Source organism: Harpegnathos saltator, unplaced genomic scaffold, assembly GCF_003227715.2.
Source record: "Harpegnathos saltator strain DR-91 unplaced genomic scaffold, Hsal_v8.6 scaffold844, whole genome shotgun sequence".
NCBI classification, from domain to species: domain Eukaryota; kingdom Metazoa; phylum Arthropoda; class Insecta; order Hymenoptera; family Formicidae; genus Harpegnathos; species Harpegnathos saltator.
In genome coordinates, this window is record NW_020230698.1 from 2,269,186 (window position 1) to 2,285,995 (window position 16,810).

The following is a 16,810-nucleotide window of genomic DNA, read 5'->3' on the forward strand; positions in this document are numbered from 1 at the left end:
AAATCTTTAACCAGTAGTAAAGTATTTTATTTATCATATGTATTGTCGAAGATGTCTCAATTAAATTCTGCTTTGTGCTCTCCTAGCGAAGTTTGCCACAATATAAGAATTTTATTCGACATTTCTGCGTACTAACTTCTTCAAGGGTAGTGATGTGATTTAAGGATTAATTATTCCTTAAATTAGTTCAATTTTTCTTCTTCAATCTGGACATTTTCAATAAAATGTAACGATCATTACACCGTGAATAAACCATCGACATAAGAATATCTGGACGGAACATTCGACGAGAGGAAGGTTTAATTAGCAGAGGAAAGTTATGGGGTACTTCAAGTAGTTTCGCCGCGGTTTCTTCAGGTATACATTCGTCTTACAGCGGCTTGCGGCTAGAGCCGTGACGCTTGCAACTAACTAAAGTAGGATCTTTGAAAAGATGCCCTATTTTAATTTATTACGAGTTGTCCGTCTGTTGTAAGATGTACACAAAGTAAATACACGTGAACTGAGTGAATCGAGCTGAATAACCCGAGAAGTACCGCAAATTGATACGCTCTCCTTGCTTAAATTAACGAAACATGTTTGGCCCAGATATTCTTAACGTCGATGATATTCACCACAAAATTTCGTAAAGAAAAGAGAGATCTCGTCGTGTGATCACCAGATGTCACATTTGCGTAATTTGGAAATTAAATCATCTTTTCCTGAAGAGGTTCGATATATTCCGAAGATCGCAAAAACAAATCCGTTACTGTAAGCAAATTTTCCTGGAAGGGACTTTGTCTGGAAGAAATAGTTTAATATAGCCGAATGCTCGGCGATTTTTTTCACTCGTGATAACAAAAGCATCATTCTTCGTTGCTGAATTTTCATTTGGTCCCCTCCTCCCCCTTCTTCCCCGTTGTTAGACGAAATGGTCCTTCAGGTCTGGTACTAAGAGGTAAGCTAAGAAAAAATTAAGATACATCGGGGACGTCACGGGGAAGCCCTCGAGCTGGGCAATTCCGCGATAACTTATCCGCAAGCGCACAAGTTGCGCGCGTGGCGCGAAATGGAAGGATAATGACGGTCGGCGGCCGTATTTCCTGGACGGTAGCTTCCTAAGTAAACTCAATCGGCATTCGCTGAAGATGGTAGATTTGTGCGGCTGCCACGTCGGCTGTATGCATCCCGCCCAATTTCGAGTCCTCGCGTTTCGAGCTGGACTAATTTATGCGCGGTAAATCGCCTGGCTTTAGTGAAACGCTACGGTATACGACGTAACTTACATGCGCGTGACGTATCTGCGATGTAAATCGCGTGGCTAATGTCTAAGGTATACACATACACACACACACACACACACACACACATGCACGGGGGCGCGGGGGATATCACTGTGTATATTTCTTCGGCGCACGGCAGAGGCCCGCTGAAAATTATAGGCTCGTCTCTTCCTGCTTTCTATCCGCCGTCGGGAGGGGGGAGAGAGAGGTCGCTCCGCAAAAGCTGCCACGGTCGCGGAAGATTTGTTGGAGGTGGCGGCTTGTCTTCCTGACTTGGCCTCCGCCGGGGGACAAGTTTCGGTCCCGACTCTCTTGGCCGGGGTCGACTTCGTTCGCGGCGCACGTATATATAAGGGCCGAGGGAGTTTAAAGCCTGATTTATCGTGACGATCAGCGTGCCGCGCCGAAATGCGGACGGACGGACCGACGCGGCGTTACGCGACGTGACACTAGGCGAAGTGAGGTGATACGCAACAAGGGCACGCTGATGTGTATGTGTGATCTATAGGTACTAAGTCTATTTCGGATTATCCGACACGAGGACACACGTCCGCGTGATGCGTTGACGTCACGAGAACGTCGGGATAATGTTGCGCTACGTTGACATGGAGCACGTCCTCCCGCGGCATGCAAAGTAATCCTCTCCTGCCGGGATACAGACGTTCTCCTTTAGCTTCCCTGCTCACCCCCCGGCGGCGTTACGGCGAAAGAAACGTCGCTCTCTCTTTTGCGACCACCGGCGGCCACTTTGAGACCTGCGTTAACATACGCGGGATTTAATTAAAGGGGAACGGCGAAGAGGGTACTTAATGAACGGAAATGCGAAACAGAGTTCTCCCCTTACGACCAATTGCAGCGATAAGCGTAGAAGATGCTTTCGAATGATGGCGTTCGTTATGATAATATTCACAACATGTTGATGCTGATATTTGTACGTTGAGAGGAAGTGGTATATTAGCTCGCTCGGCTTGTCATATTACTCGAAATGTTTGAAGATGGCGCGGAAAACTGTTTCACGCGCACGGAGAAAACTTTGAGGAAATTTAAATTAATGTGACGCTGAACGAACCAACGTTTTGATCGGGGAGGCGCTCAATTCATTTATTGTCACGCGTTAAAAAATTCAACCAATCTTTTTCTTCGTGAAAATACCTTCCATTGTAGAGTTGAAAAGATATTCGGACTAACTATGAAGTAATTGTTACAATCTATCGATCGGTATGCTTTGGTAGGAACATCCCAGTTAGACAAGTATGGTATATTGTTTAATAAAAATGTTCTCCGTGCGGAAGAGAAATTGGTTTTAGACTGACTCAGCGTTGAATGCTGTTTCAACGCGCACTTTTCTCCAATAACATCGAGCGGACACGAGATCTCATCTGCTTCGCAAAGTCCGTGTCTCTCATTTCGCCGGGGTGTCCTCCAATTCGTTAGCTCGACTACCTCCTTTGTGTAACGATCTCCTCTCGGTTTATCTCCCCGGGCTCGTAAGATCATAGCGAGACCCACGTCGAGGCCGATCGAAGAAACCGGGACCAAAATTGGAGAAGAAGAAAAGTAGCCAATCGAGATGGTCGTGAGGTAGAACTTAGGGGAGACAGAGCGATGTGAAGGGACTCGCTCTCGTCCCGGGAGATAAAAGTAGGTTTTGGCTGACATTCCGGTTTGCAACGACGACGAGCGTAGGAAGAGCTTCTCTTTCGATCGGCGAACCCGACCGAGTGCTTGCTTACTGATAGAATGTTGGCACTAGATAATACGTGGACATAGTTCGATTTAATCAGACTCGGGGTACATATTTTCCGCTGCGTAATGCTATTGACCGACTGTAATGAAAATGTAAAAGGAAACAAAGGGAAAAGGGTGTTCCATTTCAAGTGTGTTATCGTATGATACGATAATTTAACGTTACTTTTGTTATTCCCCATTTGTGTTTATTGTTTCCTTGCTATCGAATTATTACTTTTCGTTACACTTTTCCAAGGAACTGTCTCGTATTTCTTTTTATTATCCGCTTGGATTCACACTCTTCCGTTTGTTCGCGAATTATTCGCGAAAATTTGAATATCATGCATTCATCCATTTCCCAGAGCGCATAATGGCGCGATTTTTTATTCTCTCGGTATTTCATTCTATCCTTAAAATTCTACGTGGGCGTGAGCCACCACCCGGTTAAAACGAGCGGATAAAAAACGATATATATGGAGATAAAACGGGGAAAGGAGGAGGAAAAATTGTAATCGATGGATGGGCTCGATAAGCCCGCGTCATTCTTTTCTCCTCGGCGAACAACTTAGTTCCGTACTTATACGTGACATGAACATGCTAATGCCGAGCGATTCGACGATGTCAAAAGCATCCCTGGTGCTATCTTACGTCATCGTACTACCACGTTGAGCCGTGTCTTCAGCTAACTCGATATAAACTCCAAAGGTCACTGAAGGCAACCTTATTGCAAAGGTAGCAAATCAGTACACGTTTCTATATAGCCGCAGTACCGCAGGGGACCACAGTAGTGGCTCGTCAAACCTCGTAATGTTTATTAATGAAACTTGAGGCGGATAGGAAAAGTCAGGACTGGGCGATCCCAATGTGCTCAATGTTATCTAACAAAGTGTCATGTAAGCGAAATTTCCCTCGTAAGAAAGTGAATCTGATATCTAACGGAATAAATAGATTCGTTCTACCCTTCTTGTATGACATCGTACAAACAGATTGCGATTTGTATAATTTTACCGCGAAAGCACAAGTACAAGTACGATGAATATAAATAGTTTCGCACCGATGTGCCTTTTGTGGTAATTTTTACTCGATTAATATACATTTTTACAACGTATGTTACATGTGACAAAAATGTATATTTAATGTATATTAAGTGCATTTGTAATTTAACATTACATGTATGTACATGTTACATACGATATACATTTTTATAGTATGCAATACATTATTATACATTTTTTTAAATATGCACGGAGAGTAAAATGTTTGGTTGAATGAAACAATTCTCTGGTAAAATATAAACAATTCACGAATCCCGCTTGAGGTTATCAGAATTTCCGGTTAACTCTTGAATAGAATCCTGGTCTTTTCGATCGGAATTTCTGAATCGTTTATATTGCACCAGAAAATTGTTTCCTTCAACCAAATATTTTTCTCCCTGTATGTATTTGCATATATTTTTGTATAAAAACACGTACATGTAACATTCAGACTTTTAATGCAGAAATTTGCACGCATCGGGTTCTTGTGCGCCGTCGCAACGTCCTCGCGATCCAATTGCAAAGTCTCGAGAGATATTTATTTTCATATTTCATCGAGTTACACAGAGAAGCTCTTTGTGATACGATTGTAGGATAACGAAGAAAAGAGTCGAGTAAGGGATCTAGGGTGTACTTACTGATATAACTATCGCTCGGAACTTTCCGCGTAGTCAAAAGCAGCGCAGATTCTTTTCTGCTTTCAAGGCCTTTATGCGATGAGCTGTACTTTTTAGGCAAGGATTGCGCGACTTTGATGTATTCCTCTTTTTTTTTTGTTTTTTTACGTCGTTACTTCTCGAAATTGCCAAACTCGCCGAAGTGCCTGAACTTTATCCGAACTGTCGGGCCTGTTTTCATTTCGCATTCTTCTCATTCATTTGCGGTATCGCGAAGAATTACGATGACACCATGCGCAGTCTCCACCGTCGACTTGTTGGCAATAACGCGAAATTGATTACGCCTTTATCAACTTCGAGTCGATTGCGCTGCCAAGCTTTGATAATTTATTATTGACGATGTTGCAAACTTCCGCTATTGCAACGATATACGTAGATACGAGGTAGCAAGCTTGCTTTTTCGAAGAGAACGCACATAAAAACAAATAAAAGGAGAAAGAACTTTGACGAGTATCTCGAATTTTTACAACGTGACTGTTATTGCATTTTATATATGCGACGAGTTTTTTTCGCAAGCTTTTGTTCAAGATGTTTGAGATGAATGAAAATGATATCAATTTTAACATGAAATATAGATCATTCAATAAGTATAAATTATGAGAGAATTTTTATCCTAAAAATTAATTTATTTTATCTTTTTTTAATAAGAGTGTGTATTGTAATCTTATATAATAGAAGCGCGCGTATGGTGTTCTAGGTCGCGAAAGAGAAAAACGAAAAGAACAAAAACTCTGACGAGTATTCTGAATTTTTATAACGCTATTGTTATATTTTATAAGCTATTGTTATATTTTAAGACCTCATCATTAGCTCTTATTTAGAAATTACATATAATATAACATCGCCCTCTTCTCTTTCCAATTTATGACGACTTTCCCGATTTTCTTCTTCCACATTGCGTAAATGTGGTTGAATTCTACGTCGATATTCTACGATTTCCATTTTATCTCGGTAAATCTCTAGAAAATTATGACACTCGCAGTCCTCTCTTTATCCCTACGATCCCCTTGATCGTCACCCCGTCGTAGCCAAGAGAGGTCGCATAAATGTGCATACGAGGCACATAGCCTGGGAAATTCTTCGATTCGGAGCAATTCCATGGGAGGAAGTTCGCTCGTGCGGGACAAGTAGCTTTACGAGCGATCTAGTAGCTGTTTTATCACCTTCACTTATGTTGGTCGGTGTTTGCGAACTCGGCGTGGGCGAGAGGGGCTGTAAAGACTGTAAAGTGCGCAAAGTACACCGGCGTAAATTTTCGAAATTGGAGGTCTCGTTAATCGTCGGCGCGCCGCAATCACTCGTTAGATCTTAATTGAGAAGAAGAGGCGACCGCACGGTTAGGACGTAACGTAGTATTCTATATTTTACCGCACCCCCATCGATATAATCTGAATCCCCTGGCCGTCACGTGAATTTATAGGCAGTCGTTATGAGATCCGCATTAAATCCGGGGAAAAGTGAACTCGTTAACTCCTAATTCCTCTTTGACCTGACCCCGATTGTTTCGACGCGGCAAGTCGACCAGCCGGTCGCGGTATTTATTGCCTTCGATAAAAGTTGCGAGCTGTACGTATAGAGAGCCGTGGATAAATTACTAACATTACTAACGCGACTACCGCTGTTACAACATTATACGAGCAATGGAGACGCGAGGAATTCTCTCCTCCGACGATTTCAGACGTGACGCAGTGCGTGGCGCTTGCAATACTGCAAATGTCATCGGAAGATTACGTTCTAAAAGTAGTTTCATACATTTTCCTCAACATGCGGACCGTAAAGTACGATTGAACAATATCCTTGAAACGGAGAAAAAAGATTGGTTGAATTAACATAACAATGAACGAACAAACGTGAGCTTTCCGCCGAGGGGAAAGCGGAACTAGGAATCCTGTTTCCTTTAACTAAAACGCCATTCGGTTCGTTCACTGTCACGTTAATTCAACCGGTATTTTTCTCTCTTGCGTAAGCGAAAACGGAAGTTTGCGGAAGCGATCAATCTGGGTAGAAGTGTCGTAGACCTGAGTTGAAATTTTGATTCTACTTTCGACCTTCATCTGACGCTAATTTAATATTCTAAAGTCTACATCGATCTGTCTTGATTCTCTTTGATTTAACTTTGTCAAGAGGTTCTCTTAAGAATCTACAAATGACAAATTGTGTGTTTTCTGCTACTTAGAGCCGTTGAGTGGAATTTCAATTTCTGTCTAAATTTAAATCTCCGTTCTTCTTATAAATTTAATTCTCCATCCTTCTAAAGGGTGTCCCGAAATTCACGCAAGAAGTAATTTTGATAGAAAACACAGGTTTATAATTAAAAATTATAAATTTTTTATTCATTTATAAAGTATACAATATAGGGTTATGTATGGAATAGCATATCGGGTAAACGGCCACAGCGAAGAGAGTTCGTTGAATGGATTATGGAACAACGACAAGTGGATGCTGATTTTTCGAACAAAATCATCTTCAGCGATGAGGCTCATTTTCATCTGGATGGCTTGGTTAATCGACAAAATTGTCGCATTTGGGGTTCAGAAAATCCACGAGTGATTGTTGAGAAACAAATGCATCCACAACGTGTCATTGTTTGGTGCGGATTTTGGGCTGGAGGCATCATCGGACCATTCTTCTTCGAAAATGCGGCTAGTCAGGCAATAACAGTTAATGGTGCTCGCTATCGCGACATGATAATCCAGTTCTTTGTGCCTAAATTGCAAAATATGGATGTGGACGACATATGGTTTCAACAAGACGGTGCCACATGCGATACAGCCCGAGAAACAATTCAATTACTGCATAAGTCATTTCCTGGTCGTGTAATTTCCCGTTTTGGTGATCAGTTTTGGCTGCCCAGATCATGCGGTTTAACGCCGTTGGACTTTTTTCTTTGAGGTTTTTTGAAGTCTAAGATTTATGCCAACAAGCCCACGACCACCCACGCCTTGAAGGAGGAAATTGAGCGCTGTATCAACAAAATTCAGCCACATTTGTGCAACACGGTCATGGAAAATTTCAACAAAAGAGTGCATATGTGCCAGCAAAGCCGTGGAGGCCATTTACCCGATATGCTATTCCATACATAACCCTATACTGTATACTTTATGAATCAATAAAAAATTTACAATTTTTAATTATAAACCTGTGTTTTCTATCAAAATTACTTCTTACGTGAATTTTGGGACACCTTTCATATAAATTTAAATCTCTATTAGTCTCTATTGGTCTTTCAGAATTTATAGACGTTGAACAGATCAGATGGTCGAAGATAGGACCAAAAGTTCGACTCGGGGAGAGTTAATGTTAATACAATGGCGTCCTTGGCTAAAGTGTAAACTTGCTTCAAAAATTTATCCGTGCATTACAACGATTTTAATTCAATGCCCGACAACACGCATCTTTTATTTCTAAAACTAATAACTAGTACTAATAACCAGTACTAATAACTAGTAATAACATTCTTTATGTTACCCAGTAAATACCAACAGTAAACATCAACATTTATAATTACTTAATAATGTAACTGTTACGTGCAACATGTATTACATTGTATTTACATTGCTAAGTGATTAAGTTATATTGTAACATCGATGTAATGTCGTCGTTTGCTGATATTTACTGTATAGTACGGGTTGTACATATTTGGATAAATGATCATGAAATTTGCCCAATATTACTAACATTTTCAACGTCCATGGGCGAAAAAATCAGAAAAAGTGAGGAATTCCTGGTCGTACACACGGCTTTATTAATGCGCGAATATTAACTAGATCGAGAGTCACTAGACATTTCTGGCCAGACACATTCGTCTCTCCATACGCATTCATCATGACTGTTGATCATCTGAACTATACAATTTTCTTGCTAATTATGCATAACTTCAGAACGGATAAAAAACGTTACATTGCGCAAACTAAACCTCAAACTCAAACTATCACGGCTGCTTTGGAACATTAAAAACTCAATAATGTTTAAGTATCTGTTCGCAAGTATTCTGACGATTAAATGTTGCATATTTTCTAAAGTAAAGTATTCTGTGAAATGAAAATGGAGAACAATATTATCAAGATTTCTTACTGGAATATGAAATCCTAACAGCGTGCGAATATCAAATGAGTCAACAGACTACCATTGATTATAATATTATAAAGTCACTTATAGTAATAACCTATCTAATAGAAAATGTACGTGTCACAGAAAACGAAGTTGAACACATCCTCGTAAACGAACTAACGAGCGGTATAATAATTCAACGATTAAGACGCATTAAAGGAGATATCTACTATATTCCAAAATAAATCCAAGCATATTATAGGTTTCAGCAACTGTAGTCCTTATGCGAGCATTGAAAGTCAGGTCATGATAAATGCATTTGCGGAAACGAGTGCGTCTGGCGATGCGAAAATATTTAGTAACTCTTGATCTAGTAAATGTTTGGCCGTTAATGAAGCTGTGTGTACATTGCGCGCATCTTTACCGTCATACACGAACTCCATTACGAGCGTTTCGATGTTCACACGGTGTGAAGTGAAAAGCGGAACGGAAAACATTTAGTTGCGTCTTGCCTCCGAAGCCTTAACGAAACACTTGTTTTATTGCACAGGAATCGATGTACCTTTCGAAATTGCTTTCTCCCACTGGCTCTCTGTTTCTTTCTTTCTTCCTTTCTTTATTCCCTTTTCCTCTCTTTCTCTCCTTCTCTCTTCTCGCCTGTCTCTTCCGCTATGCCAGCCACGTACGCCGGCACTCGGCCGTAATTTCATGCCCAAACACAACTAACGTATGTCTCTCTTGTTTGGCTGTTTCAGATTACTAACACAACCGAACTCACGACACACTAACCAACTGCGTCTCCCGAGAACAAGCATTATGATCTCGTCCAGGACATCATGCCAGCGCCCTAAGTCCTGAATGAGAAAACGGTCTGTCGCGCCTTGCGCGATAAAGAACAGGTCGGGGGAACAGCGGCCGTATCGTTCGATGAATAAATTTTCGGGCTACTGAATAAACCCGTGGGGTCACCGCGGACTAAAGCCGCGGATATATCTCATCGTGAGAATTGATTTGAATCTTTTATTCCTGAAGGGAATAGGGCCCGTCCCGTCGCGTCTACCAAGTATTTGAGCGCGCGCGCGCGTGTTCTCGGGCTTGGATGGGCACTCGACACACAGAATTTTCGGACGGAATCTCCCTTCGAGCGTATTTGTTTAACCCCCGCGCGAGTTCCCTCTGAGATCGCGCGCGTAATACACCCGCCCGAGCGCCCAGCGCACGACGTTGTCACGATAGAGTGTCGGGCGTTTCGCGTGCGACGATCAGTATTCCACTTTCGTGTTTGTCGAACGACAGCGAGGAGAGGTGCTCGGGTGGTCTTTGCGTGCGAAACGCTCCGGGGAGCCCTCCTCGCCGCGAGTAGCGAAGAGGAATGCGCGTGAAAAGCATCGCCGGCGAGAACGTCGAGGAAAAGGGTGCGAGTTCCGTTCTAAATCGCTATCCTTGTAAATTCGGAGAGCATTCGTCTCTCTCGTGCATTGCGCGGCTGCGGGTGTATCCGGCCGGAAAGTCCGTTTCTGGCGCGGCGGTAGACGGAATACGAAAAGCGCGGGGAAAGCAAGAAAATTCGCTGACACCGTGCGCCCGCAAGCTCTGCGTCCGCCGCGAAAAATCGATGGTATAGCGGACGGACGAACGGGAAAAGAAAAACAAATCTCCTGTACAATATGTCGGTCGCCGAGCCAATAATTATCCGCCGAGAGTACCGCGGTGGCCGAGATTTGTTTACCGTCCGACACAACTTCCACGTGTCTTCCCAGTGAAATCTCTCGAGCAGTGCGTATCTCGACACGACTTTATAACATTTTTTATGACGTATGTGACAATACGCACTGGAGAAATATTGTGCCAATAGATATTGTTTAGATATTACGTAACATAATAGAATCGATCGACAGCGCCATAATTGGAATGAATCTTCTTGATTCGACAGCGACATTGTAAAAAGATGTATCGTACGTTGTTTTCACTGTGACGGTAGTATTTATTTTACATGCTTGAATAACATCGTGCATCTAGTGGAAATATATTATGACAGAGTTATTATTATAAAAATGTGTCATATAATGAAATATTGATTTAAACATTATTAAATCACACTCATTGCAAGTTGTAATCATTATTCTCTTTTTTGCTTTACCTTTCAACGTGTTTTTCATATAAAATTTTGTGTGGGGAAATCACACCAGTATTTCGCGGAGGGCGCTTGTTTGGTGTTTTCTCTGTCGGGGTTAATTGAAATCAAAAGTATTAATTTCGATAACGTTGCTGCTGAGTCCAGAAGATTCGCTTTCCAATTTGATTGATGTCACGGCTGATGTTTTTCTCTTTCACGTAAGACTGCGTGGTAAAATTAAAACGAGGTCTGTATATATCGTGCGGCGTTTTATAGTTCGCCCGGGAGCGCAAGGACGTACTTAACGCGCGCGAAAAAGCCGCGGTAGAGAAGGGCGAGGTTAAAAGCGATGTCGATAAAACGGGGTGGCCGAAAGAAGGGCGGTGTTGCGCGCGAGTCAGGGTGACAACCCCACGAAATGCCTTGCAGAATCCCACGAGGAAGCCTGCGGCGACTTCGACGGCGTAAACGAGCGAGGCCCTCGGCGCGAGGAAAGGGCTCCGCGGGAAGAGGGCCGCGCGAACGTATCTCTGGGTCCGTCGTGGTGTTGTCCGCCGGGGGTGGCGGTAGCGGAGGGGGTGGAGGAGTTTGCAAGCGCCGTGATTTGGAACGTCGGACGGGTGGCGGTCGCAGTGTTCCCTGTGTTCCCACCATCAGCTCTTCTGTCGCAGGAACCGCGGGGGGTTGTGGCCCCGTGGTGGGACTCTCCTCCTATAAAAAGCGCCAAGGTATTCGGTCGAAAGCGATCGGAGAATGTCGAGTCGAATGCCAGGTGAACGTGAAGATAGCGACGCGTTGCAACGACTGAAATATATCCCGTGTCTCGAATTTGCGGAGTACCGTGCATCAATTCAGCGTCTTGAGACTCCGATATTTTTGAGAACACGCAATTGAGAACATTAAAATGAGAGAAAAGTCTAATGAAATTGTGACGTAGAAAATTTTCAAGCGAAAAAAATTATTGGAGAAACTGAAATCGAAAAAATGATAAGATCGGAATTGGAAGAAAGAAATGGAATTGAAAATGAGGGTCTTCCTTGTGGTGACAACGTTGTTCATATTGTTGTTAATACTCAAGTGGTATGACTTATAGTTTTCAATCAGGCTCGGGAGTTCGTTTAAGCTGCGTTAATCTTTTAATGCAGATATCAGGTTATCGCTTGGAAGAAGATTTCATACCGCGGAATAAGCTGTTTAATGTTAACGACCAGATGATACGAGAGATTGCGCCGTGACAATCAGTCGTGATAATCCTGCGGGTCGTGTGTATCACTCGGACGCGCATAAAAATGTCGTCGTAAATGACGTGTAATTTTTTCTAAATTTCATGCCCCGAGAACTCGGACACACTTTCGTTCATTTCCCAATTAATTAATTATGCATGCACGCGGAATATCACGAATATACTCGCGTTAAATATTTAGGGACTACAGCTTCTTTTCGTACGTCCACGGGGAGAATATATTACCGCGCGACGAGTTCCCTTCATCATTTCGCATACCATAAACTTTTCTCATATGTGGAAGTCGTAACTCAATTTAGAAGTGAACGACCCCAATTATGAGCTCGTATGCATCACTAAATAATCGAGCGACTCATAGGCGCCTCGTTCGAGGTGAGCCTGTAAATTGCAAATCTACATCTCCTAAAAGCACAAAATCTCGAAATCGCAACGATTGTACGGCAATCTCACTTATCAGCCTCCGACGAGTTCGAGACACTCCGCCGTCGCGAGTCGATAAAAACACGTCGGAGACTGGCATTTGCCTTGGAAAGGACGAAAAAGATATTCATTCTGCGAATTCAAAACATCGAAATTTCACACGTCGTCAACCATCTCGAAGGCAGTGGCACCGTCTGGGGTCGCGGCAGCCGTGGACGCGGCAAGGGTCGCGGGGGCGGCGCGAACCTCTTGGGTTCCGGCGTCGCCCCCGCGAATTACGCACCAGGACTGCAGGGCGTTGCGCCTGGGCTGCGGGAAGTCGTGAACATCCTCGGCAAGAGGAATCAAGCTGGCACCCTGACGGGCGTAGGCCCGCCGCCGGGAACGCTGGATAACGAGAGTGCGGGCGACGAGGAGGAGGGGACTTCCACTAAGAGACCGCCGAGGCCTCTCTACAGGAGATTAATCAACTACGTGAGACAAGCTTGGACCGGCGTCAAGTTCGCTTTAGGTATATTTCCCAGATTTATTGATTACGAAGGCGAGATCTCGTCGCGTGAGAACGTGCCTCCTCGGGCACTCTCGTAGCGGGTAGAAGAGGGCGTATAATCGAGGAGATCACTCCGGAAGAAACGTAGGACTCTCTTTGTTTTTACTTGAATCCTTCTTCTTCTTTAATCTAAAACTTGCAATACTTTTTCTTTTATTTATTTTGGCAATAACTCTAATGCTCGTAAGTGAGCTTAGCTCTAGAGTAATAATCTTAACGATTTATCTATTTATCTATCTCTTTATCTATTTTTATTTATTTTATCTATTTTTATTTATTTTTTTGTCTCTATAATAGTTTGTTGGGATGTGCAATGAAAGGTCAATAATATCCACGAATGATCCCATTCCTCACTCGCGCGCAGTCATACTTTAATTCCATGGGCGATCATTTTACCTCCACCATATTCTTCTTGTCGATGTTCTCAAATATACCGAGTTGTTTACTTTGAATATGAGAGACGTCGGTCTTATTAAAATTATTTTCCTCTTATTCTACCTAAAATTGCAGATCACCTGAAGTATTCTCTTATGTACTCCTCGTTTTCTACATTATGAAAAGATTCGACCGTCCAAACAATTAAGAAAGTGGACAAAAATACGTGTGACATAAGTCAGGACGCACATCACCCTTCCTAATTTTTTGCCCTCGGACATTAAAAATGTCATCGTTACTGAACAAATTTCATAATCGTCCGCAATAGTTTATCCAAGTATATATGATAATATAATGTTATTATTAGCACTAAAGATGACACGTGAGTTCGTTTTTATAATAATAACATTTAATCGTTTTTATATCAATTATTATAATAAGTATATTTTAACTATTAAAATAACAAAACCATTAAGCTTCGTTTAGACATTAGAGATTAACGACAGCTATATTCTAGCTATAGCTACTTGCCGCTAGATAGACGGAACTTTCCGATTTACCTAATATATATTTATGTATGAGTACTGCCATATAAAACCATATCAGTCGCGGCATCTTTGAGAAAGCTATCAAAACTTTTGCACTCACTCGATATATCGAGGAATCCTTCGCGCGTGACATTCTATCCGGAATAGTCACTTCGGCAGATTTCCGTTTTTGTTCAGCTGCGGCTGATCCTTCCCAGTCTCGAAAGTTTAGGCCAATTTCATTGCCTATACCGATCTACCCGCTTATCCGTCTCTCTGTCTCTCGAGTCTGCTGCGAGCTTTAAATGGCCTTTAGAGAAACAAAGTTGGAGAAAAGGCGAAACGCGCCAGCGTTGGAACTCGATGTCCCGCGTTACTCGCGCACGTCCTTTCCTCGAGTAAGCTTGAATAATGTAGCCCGCGAGGGGGTAATTAAAAGTACGACTTATGGCTTCGTTAAGCGCCCCGGCTACTTAAACCTCTTTATGCTCCATATTCGCGCCAATGATAGCGCGTGTTACGGGCTAATTAACCGCATATTAACGTGCGCCGCGCGAGATGAAACTGCGAAGCAAACAACAGCAGCAGCAACAATCTACCTGTGCACACGCGCGCGAGCGGAAATATCAGGAACGCGCGAGGAGCGAGACCGTTTCTTCGTGCGATTTATTCAAGAACCGAGAAACAGTGTTGGTACGTTTGATCGAACCGGAATATTCGATGCGCCGACGTCACACCACAGTGTCTTACGTGCGCACCACTTTCCATCGGAGGGCCAATGAAAGCGTGACTAGCTCCCTTGTTCGGGAAACATGACGGCCTGCGGGCTCTTCTTGCCGGTTGAACCAACGCTGCACGCTGCTCACGTATCTCGCGGAGTATCAATGTTGCATGCTGCTCACTCACTTCCTCACCTGTAGCGATGCTCGCTTGTCTTCCACGCACGCAGCTCATTACCCCACGTCGCCCTTTTTGCGATCGAGCCCGCGCGGATGCGCCGCTCTTGATACTCTCTTGAAACCAAATCAAGACCACTCGACATTCTCTCGTTGAGACGAGAATGTCTCGAATTTTCTCTTGTCGAGAAAAATATTTATTATAATATTTATAATAAATTTATAATGAAATATTTTTCGTATCGTTGGTATACAGGGTGTTGCAGGACGGCTGGGCTATCTCTCTATACATAGTTTATTCTTCTCATCAAGACAACATTTCCGTACGTAGTTTCCACGAACACAGCGTGTCCAAAACATTTAGCCAAAATGTATATGTCGACTCGAGATTAAAGGAATTAATTTCGACTCTAATTCGAGTAACTCGATGAGCATTCTACTTTCCGAGTGAAATTTCACTCCAAGAGATTCCGAGAGTGTCTCTTCTTATCTCTAGACGTTCGTGCGTGTAAAAATAACATACATGAATTGAACTGAGTCTAACAAATAATAAATAATGATTAATAATAATCACCTAAGAAAATATCTGAAAACCGCATTATATTTATATATACGTATGAGCCGCGTTTTCTCATGAGATACATGCAGACCAGATGTAAAGGACAGCTGTATTCCCCTTTCACAAGCGTGCATTCTTCTTCGATAGGAGTGAAGCTAGACAAAGACCGAATGTCTGCGGCACAGGCCATCCTTTCCGGACGCAATCTTCGCAGGTCTTTTGTGCAGCATTCGGTCTACGTACGCAAGTCTATGATGAGAACCGTTGTGCAAACGAGTGAGCACACTGCAAATCCGAATGTGCTTTTCTCACACGCTGAGCGTATAATTGGCTGAAGCCTTTCCTCCCACGTTCCGCGTCATCTTAAATCACGTCATTCGGTACGTTCAAGCGTCATTTAACGCGCGTTTTTAAATGCCGTAATTTAAGACGTCGAGAAACGCGCAACGAAAGCCGCAGCCAATTACACGCTTATGCGTGTCAGAATAACATACTCGGCAGTTTGCAGTTTGCGCGCGAGTCGAGAACGCCCCAAGATAGCGTAACTTTCCCTTAACCGCAAATCGGTACACCCTCTGGTCTGAATTGGACCGGCGCAGCCTCGGCTGGGATGTTCTGTGTCGGCGGATACTTCACCGCAATTACTGAAGATTTAGTACGAGTTTCAGCTCAACTTTCAAATATCGATTGTTCGAGCGCCGCACGCGAGAATAAATCTCCCTGCTGCTGTAATCTATTCTTAACGCATGCACGGTTTCCGCACGGTGATCCGCGGCTCCCATTAATGTTCCGAAAATAAAGTGCGCGCGGGCCAGGATGTATAATGCATCGGGACTTTATGCAACGTGCATAGTTATGTCGCGCGGAATCGCTTGTTATGCGCATAAACCGGCGGGAACTCGTAATTTATACGCGGATAGTTAACCGTCAGCCGTCGCGAGTGCGTTACACCGTGAGAATCCCGATTCGACACGCATGACGTAGGCGAGTGGGCGAGCTTTTCGCCTTTTCGATCCGCACGTATCGATCCTGCCATTTGCTCGAGAGCGTGTCGCCGTCGGTAACTCAAGGAGGTGGACATAGGATCATGGGATCGAGGAGGGCGCGCACAGGACGGAAGGAACCCTGGCCGACCCAGTTAATTCCTCGCCGCTCGAATTGATTTCTCAAATATTTACACGGCATACCATTACTATTACCGGCCGGCGGCCATTGTTTCGCGCGTGTTCCACCGTCGCCGAAGGTATTCCTTTCATTACGCGTTGCCCCGGGGACACGTGGCTACACCGCGCGGCCACGCAACCCGACGTGTAGCCCGCCGGCGCGGCGCCTGAGGTCTCGAGGTCGTGAGAACGCGTTTCATGAAAATTCAT

General features: G+C 43.5%; 1 protein-coding gene across 3 annotated transcripts in view; it reads left to right on the forward strand.

The window, feature by feature from the left end:
- LOC105188015 (Kv channel-interacting protein 4) overlaps positions 1 to 16,810 on the forward strand; it is a 136,432-nt gene that overhangs the window by 68,130 nt on the left and 51,492 nt on the right. For 2 of the 3 annotated variants that reach the window (XR_003114273.1, XM_025307244.1), the window contains exons 2-4: positions 9,507 to 9,650; positions 11,297 to 11,595; positions 12,712 to 13,041. Coding sequence is in view for 2 of the 3 variants with exons in the window: in XM_025307244.1 (XP_025163029.1) it covers positions 9,610 to 9,650; positions 11,297 to 11,595; positions 12,712 to 13,041 (670 nt within the window). In the remaining variant the exon portion in view is untranslated. The remainder of the gene's footprint in view (positions 1 to 9,506; positions 9,651 to 11,296; positions 11,596 to 12,711; positions 13,042 to 16,810) is intronic. The other variant, XM_019843554.2, reaches the window with a different exon arrangement.